At 33.2% G+C, this 8,264-nt stretch overlaps 1 protein-coding gene across 1 annotated transcript in view; it reads left to right on the forward strand.

The window, feature by feature from the left end:
* Nucleotides 1–8,264, forward strand: part of LOC107738654 (sorting nexin-1-like) — a 13,655-nt gene that overhangs the window by 660 nt on the left and 4,731 nt on the right. Inside the window, exons 2-7 of the mRNA XM_016550440.1 lie at nt 1,627–2,281; nt 4,340–4,476; nt 4,872–4,938; nt 6,521–6,564; nt 6,660–6,801; nt 6,889–6,967. Of these exons, the coding sequence (XP_016405926.1) occupies nt 1,627–2,281; nt 4,340–4,476; nt 4,872–4,938; nt 6,521–6,564; nt 6,660–6,801; nt 6,889–6,967 (1,124 nt within the window). The remainder of the gene's footprint in view (nt 1–1,626; nt 2,282–4,339; nt 4,477–4,871; nt 4,939–6,520; nt 6,565–6,659; nt 6,802–6,888; nt 6,968–8,264) is intronic.

The raw sequence follows: 8,264 nt of genomic DNA on the forward strand, positions 1-8,264 counted from the left end.
GTGTGTGTGTGTGTGTGTGTGTGTGTGTGTGTGTGTGTGTGTGTGTGTGTATATATATAAAATAAACGTGTTATGTTTAATATGGGAAGTGTGACGATGCGTGAACTTGTTTATGCAAAACCACCCAACGCACTGTAGTTAAGATATTTTATATATATAAAATATGTATATGCATGCATGCATGCAGAGCAAAACTAAAATATGTGTATTAGAAGGCAGGTCCGTCTCTGATGAATGAGCTGGTGTCCAGCAGTCAATATTTACTTAGTGTAATAATTCCAGTCTTTTCAGGTCAAAGTACTGATGGTGTGATCATGTGAGTGAACGTCTAAATGCCTTTTTTTTTTTTCCTTGGCAAGCTTTTATTTTGGTAAGGTTTTGCTGTGTGGGAAGGAATTTACAGTTGCTGTACGCGAGTCATGGTAGGGTGGATTGGTGTATCTTGAAGGTTGTAGGTTTGAACCCAGCATGAGCTCTACCCATTGTGCCGTTAAGCAAGGCACTTACCCTGGGTTAATCCAGATGGCTTTGGATGAAAGCGACTGCAAAATGACTACTTGCTATGTGAATCTTATGAGAAATGTGCAGGTCTAATATATAGCATATAATAAATATTTTACCCTAAAATAAAAAATGGAAATATGAATTATTATTTAACATAATAAAAAAAAAAGTAGCCAGTTTTAGGAGCATTGTTAGGGACAATTTTATTTATCTATCTATCTATTTATTTTTTTAATGTGAAAAAAAATAATGTGACGTTTGTTCAGTAATGAAAATCACCCTTTTGGAAATCAATTATGTTGATATACTTCAAATCACCAGTTGTAAAAATGCTGAAATACATAAAAATAACAAACACTAACGTGATAAATATTTTACAGTTTAAATAATATATAATTCTGTTACCGTAATGAGAATTTGGTTGGAAAATGTGCTTGATTTTCAATGCAAAAAAGAAATAGGCTTGCTTGCTTGCTTTATTTATTTATTTTATTTTTAAATCGCCAATTGTACAAATGCACATATCTTGCATAAAAATAACAAATACTAACAATATTAATATTTACAATTTAAATACTATGTAATTACTGTTATAATAATGAGAATTTGGTTGGAAAAATCTGCCTAATTTCCTATGCAAAGAAACATGAAATCTGCACTAACATGATAAATATTTTACAGTTTAAACAGGCTGTGTCTAATTATTGTCACAATGAATAATGAAAGCTTTAAATAGCATTAAAGCATTAAAAAAGCTTAAAATTGTTTATTTATTTTAAATAGTCAATTGTACAAATACATAAAATACCAAATACTAATTACTGTTACAATAATAAGAATTTGGGTGGGACATATGCTTACTTTTCAATGCAAAATAAAATAAAAACAAAATCTAAAAATATATTTATTTATTTACTTAGTTAGTTAGTGGAGAACTTTAACCAGGCAGATTATGTGAGATTCAACCCAAAAAATGTTTACTGTATTTAATTAAATCTCATGCCAGATGGAAAAGTATTGCACAGGCTGTTAAACACAATCTAATCTTGTTTCAGCTCATAATAAATATATTTATAGTAATTTTACAACATTAGCTCTATATCATTTCTGTGCTGTTCCTAGTCAATTTCTGAGATGGATTCTCCGTCACCGGACTCAACCAGACCTCCTAAAGACATCTTCAACGAGCCACCAGAAGACATCTTCAGCGATCCTCTTAGCAACATTAACTCTGAACCCCAGAAGAAAGTAGACGCCAAGATCCCTTCTCCTAGTAGCGATGAGGCCGTCGACCTGTTCAGCGACCCGCTGGACGATGATAGCGAAGTAATGAGTTCACCTGAGGTCCAGAATCCCATGCCAGATCTCCTGAACGAGCCTGTAGAAGCGCCAAAGTCTGATGTCCTCGGTGAACCACCAGTGCACAGAGACGCAGCCCGACAGCAGGATGTTTTTGAAGACCCTCCGAAGAGCAGCAGCAAAAGCTCTTCCGTCAAGAAAGCAGCAAGTTCGGAGATGTTCGGTGACGACGATGATGACGAGGATCTGTTTAAGGAGCCGCCAAAAGTTGTGACGAAGAAGCCTCAGCCCTCGGGACCACCTGTTGATGTTTTCACAGAGGTGAAATCAGACGTGAAGGTCAAGCCACAGGTTAAAGACGACCCCACGGATCTGTTCGCTGAGGAAGCCTTGACGGCACCTGCCCCCAAACCCTCCGCCGGCAGCAGCAGCTCCAGGACCAACGGGGTTCACTCTGAGGAGCAGGATCTCTTCTCAGGTACATTCAAACCATCTACTTGGAGAGCATTTTTGGGCATCATAACACAAATTGATTCAAACCTAGTGAGTGTCCTACCTAGTTAGCATTTTTGAACAGCATATGTACCGTGACTTCTAAATGTTTAATGGGAAAATGAAAATTGTCGATTTACTCACCCTCATGTCATTCCAAACCTGTAATACTTCCATTCAACACAAATGAAGATATTTTTAACCCTTAAATGCATGAATGTTTCACCAACCATTATTACATATTCGGGTCTTTAGCGACCCGGACCTATATATCCAGCACAGATGGATCTCTACCTGCTGCAATAGCAAAAAACTCACTTGATATTTTAAGAACAATTACAGAAGAATAAAATGAAGCATATTTCGTTACCTTTTGAAACTTAAAAGGGTTCAATTTGAGCAGATGATTTTACCATCGCTGTCATCGTCAGAGCGCACACTTGCACAGTACATTCAGCATCCGCCTCACATTCACGATCTCAACCATATTCTCAAAAATATCATTTTCAATGACTTCATATTCAATATTTTGATCACTGGCAGCTTATTCACCACATCCAGCATCAAATGACAGTGACATTTATATTTCATTGCGTATAGTAATTGCTCTGCAGTAAAGCCATTCAAACCACTTCAATTTTTGCTGATGATATTCGTTTGTTTTATGCCTGCTGTATTGCACGTATTGAGTCATCAGATATGTAAATATAATTGTGCAGGAAAAAATACTTACACATTTACATACCTCGGGTCTCTAGCGACCCTATACACTTTTTACAAAAAATTTATCAGAAAACAGGCATTCTTTTATATTTTACTATTTTTTTCTTGTAATATTGTTTATAATTAATAGATTGAGGAATACTAAGAAAGTTGATGTATAACTTAAAAAAATGAAGGAGGGAGAGGGTAGAGAATGATGTCCCAGGTCGCTAAAGACCCGAGGTATGCATTTAAGGGTTAATAGAGATTTCCATCCCTCTATTGACAGTCTACTAAACTACCACTTTGATGCTTTAAAAAGTGAGATCGTAAGAGATCGTAAAACTAATCCATATGAATCAAGCGGTTCATGACATTTTTGGGCATCATACGTGCGCTTGAACATTTTGCGTTTGAAAGTTCGATTTGTGTTTCGAAACCTAGTGAGATGCCTTCTCAAACATTTGAACATCACATATCCATTTAACTGTTTGGTTTATGTTTCCAGACAACAATTAGGCCTTCACAGGGGAATTTGGTTTCTTGATTCATGTTTTAGTACCTTGTGAGGCACAGTTGAATGTTCAAAACGAACATTTGAAGCAGTGTTTTTATTGTTAACAGTTGTTGTTGTTGATTGAAATAAAGCTGAAATAATAAAAAAAAGTAATTATTAAATGAAAAACTTAAACTTAAAAAACTAGAAATTAGAGGTCTTGCTTTAGTAACTACCTGGCTTAAGTTTAATAAAATTACTGAAGTACTAAAATTAAAACTGAAATAAAAATTATAATATAAATATATATATAAATATACATATTTATATTAAATATAAAATACCAATTTTATAACTAATTAGAAATATTTAAATAAACAGACTAATGAAAATGTCAAAAGCACATATGATTACTAAGTCTTAAACTAAAATTAAAATGAAAACTGAAAATATACAAATAATAGCCAATTCAAAATATTAATAAATGCTGTCATAGAATATAAATAATACTGAAATAACACCGATTTGCAGTGCTGTAGGCTTTTCAGGCTTAGCGTTTTTTATCCACAACGAAACTTTTTCCTGCTGTTGACTCTTTTGACTGACACATTTATTGTATGAACAGGAATGCATGCACATCACTTTTGAGCGATGGATGATGAATTCGCTTTCTCAGCGTTGACTCAGGAAGGGGAAAAGGAATTCCTCCTTGACCTTTGCCCTCTCACCCTGCGCTCTCTCACCCTGCGCTATGTTGCTGATGCAGTGTGTTTTGTGTGTGTGTTGCAACATCTTTTCAGTTTTATTGAATACATAAAATACACTTTCTCTCACTATTTTACTCAGAAGCTACAGTGGAGTTGTCTCTGGACAGTCCTCGTAATGACCGCAAGAACAAAGACGCTGTGAAACCGTCAGTATCGGCTCCTGCCGCCCCTGTAGCCAGCAGCTCCAGCAAAGCTCCGTCCAAAACCCTGAAGGAGGTAAAACACTCCCTGAACTTCTAAAGAGGTTGGGAATCGGCTGTTTAAAAAAATAAATAAATAAAAATACTGAAACAGAATGATGTTTGATTCCTTTAATGACCCACTTCACATGCAAATGACTCTTATGAGCTGATTCTTTTGAATGAATCAGTCAAACAGACTCATGAATCAGTCTTAAACTCATGCATTATTTATTTCTATTGATTTAAAATTTACTTGCACACCAAATTTATTCTATATACTACAAGACTCATTAAATGGAATCAGAATCAAAACCAGATTTGTTACATTTCTTGCGATCTCTAGAGGTCAGATCAAACCTTCATACAGCTCTCAGAGGAATTTCTCACTCGGTTTCCCTCTTTTTTTCTGTTTCCTTTTTTCACATAAAGCTTGAGGAAGAGGAAAGTGAGGACAAGTTTGATCTGAACATTTCTATCACGAATCCAGAGAAAGTCGGTAAGATCGTCCTCCGCTATGACAGCTGCGCTTTACTTTCTAATGTCTTTTTTTCAGGCTTTTGAGGATTAATACTGTGCTCATAAAACATTCGTTTAAAATAGCATTTGAACACAGTAGTGGGCTGAGTTTGCAGAAAACAGGAAACTGTGATTATCTTATGAGGTGAAATTGTTCTATTTAAGGATCTGAATCACCGATATGGCAGTCTGGAACTTCCTCTTTTTGCCCTGTGCCAGCTATTTTTCATTTCCTGTCCTTCTCCTTTTTAAAGGTTTGGTGTTACTATAATGTCTAAAATCAGCAGTAAATGTTATAGGGAAGATGTGTAATATTTCAGTTTGCTCACAATTACTGGCAGTTTCACTATATATGGGATATATTAAAACTATATTAAAGGGGTCATATGATGCGATTTCAAGTTTTCCTTTCTCTTTGGAGTGTTACAAGCTGTTCGTGAATAGATAAGATCCCTAAAGTTGCAAAGACTAAAGTCTCGAACCCAAAGAGATATTCTTTATAAAATATTTAACTATATTATGCTTTTATAGGCAGTTACAGAGAAGATGTGATGAGTTTTGGTTGTTTGTGATTTAGCAGGTACTGATTATGTAGTTACAATTCCAGAAATACATTTGTTTTGGAGGATCTTGAGAATAACTGTTTAGATCCTATAATAAAAAACAGGATTTTTTTTTGTTCTTTTGAAAAAAATAAAATAAATGTACTGTGTACTTAAAGCAAAACTCCCTCCCTAATCCAACCAATGTGCGAAGAGGTTAGCCAATCATAACAGAGGTCATTTAAATACGTTATTTTTTTTATTTATTTTTTATTTGTATAGGGCCCTATGAAACCAATTTTCCCAAATTCTGTTAATGAAAAAGCATGTCTAATTAATTGAAATCATGAAACTTTCTAACAGTGTAATAATTTTTTTTTTTTTTTTACAATAATAGGGCCCTATTAAATGTTTTATTTTTCTGTTTGCATTTTCTGTCTTGCTGAGATCATAGGGCTTATTTACACTAGTCTGCTGGTTTAAGCTGATATTCTGGCCTGGAGAAACTGGTGTTTTGCTGATTTAGTCTGAAAAGCTGACAACTCTTTTAAAACCAGTGAATCAGACCAGTCTTGGAGACCAGGTTTGGCCAGTTAAAGGGGACATAACGCACACAGTTTCGGCCAGTGTTAAAATTGAATATATAGTAGTGTTGCATCCTTCATATCTCCAAAGATTCTTTAGTTTTATCAGATTTGTAAAAGACAGATACAGCTTTATGCTTCTCTCCGAAAACAGCCAAGCTCCTGGAGGCTTTGTTAAACTTTGGCCATGTTTAACATGAGAATCCAACTCTTTAACAGTGTAAATAACTCAGAATGCATGAAATAGCACTTTTTTCAGCCAGGAGATCAAGATCATAAAGCATCTCAGCTACTTGAAACTAAACCTGTTTGTAATATTTAAACATTTACATTAGCAGCACATATGTGTTATATGGTATGGTATGCTTTTTGAGTTTTTTTGGTCTGTTGGATTTCTTTTGCTCATGCAAGGTGATTCTCTCTCTTCTCCTCACAGGTGATGGTATGAACGCTTATATGGCCTACAAAGTTTCAACACAGGTGATTTTCAGTCTCTTTACTCATCCTGTTCACAATAACACACAATACTGTATAACACACAGTCTGAATCTCACTGCTTTCTCATTGTCTCCCAGACGTCTTTAACCATGTTCCGTAGCAAGACGTTTACCGTTCGCAGACGTTTCAGTGATTTCCTGGGATTGTTCGAAAAGCTCTCAGAGAAACACTCACAGAATGGATACCTCATACCTCCACCGCCAGAGAAGAGCATCCTGGGTAAGAACTTGCTTCTGCTAATGCATCACATCTGATCTGATTGTGAATAAGTGGCTGATTATGAATAAATGTGTGTGGATTTGCCAGGCATGACAAAAGTCAAAGTTGGGAAGGAGGACCCATCGTCAGCAGAGTTTGTGGAGCGGAGGAGAGCTGCTCTTGAGAGGTTCGTCAACAATGTTTCTTATCTAGGTGCACTAAACTAAAGCAATGAATCACCAATCTTCTCTGACTTTTGTCTTGACCAGCCACAGTTGTCAACAGTTGGGCATTACAGAACTTTTTGTCAATCATTTGGTTTCTCTTTTCATGACATTGCGCTAAGTTGCCCTGCCTCCAATGAAATCTCATTGGTCTAAAATCCCAAGTTACTGCTATTGAGTATTTTAATTTTAATGAGGACTGAAAAATTACTTAGATATAGAATAGAATAGAAAAATACTATTGTAGAAGTAACTGATATTCATGTATATGTTTTAATTCATGAGGACAGAAAAAGCTTTAATTATTAAATTATTTTTAATTAATTAAATTATTTAAATTAATTACTAAATTAAAAAGTACTTAGACTGGATAATACAATATTAACATTAATTACTACTAACATATGTTTTTTCACATTAATGAAGACAGAAAAATTACTTGGATTGAATAATATAATGTTAATAGTAATTAATATTAATAAATTACTTAAATTAAACTTCAATTACTTAAAAAATTACATTAAAAATATTGTATGTATTGTAATGAGGACAGAAAATTATGTAGATATAATATGTAATGTTAATTATAATTAATACTAATATATGTTTTAATTTTAATGTGGACATATGTAATATAATGTTAGTGCTAAATGAAGACAGAAAAATTACTTGGATTGAATAATATAATGTTAATAGTAATTAATATTAATAAATTACTTAAATTAAACTTAAATTACTTAAAAAATTACATTAAAAATATTGTATGTATTGTAATGAGGACAGAAAATTATGTAGATATAATATGTAATGTTAATTATAATTAATACTAATATATGTTTTAATTTTAATGTGGACATATGTAATATAATGTTAGTGCTAACTAATCTTAATATATATTTTAATGTTGACAGAAATTATTTAGATTGGATAATATAATTTAATATTAATTAATTTACTACTAACATTATATTATTATAAAATACTTAGATTACATATACTAAATTATATTATCCAAGTAATCTAAGTATTATATATATTGATATGAATTACTACTAACATTATATGTATTTTGTCTGTCCTCATTAAAATTATATATATATTATGTCAAGTCACATTTTCATAGTGCTTTATACGATACAATATTAATAACAATTTACATTACATCACATTTTATTATATTATCCAATCTAAAATTATTGATTATTTAGATTGGATAATATAATGTAATATTATGTTAGTAGTAATTATATTATATTTGTA

This window comes from Sinocyclocheilus rhinocerous, unplaced genomic scaffold (genome assembly GCF_001515625.1).
Source record: "Sinocyclocheilus rhinocerous isolate Xijiao unplaced genomic scaffold, SAMN03320098_v1.1 scaffold2149, whole genome shotgun sequence".
Lineage (NCBI taxonomy): Eukaryota > Metazoa > Chordata > Actinopteri > Cypriniformes > Cyprinidae > Sinocyclocheilus > Sinocyclocheilus rhinocerous.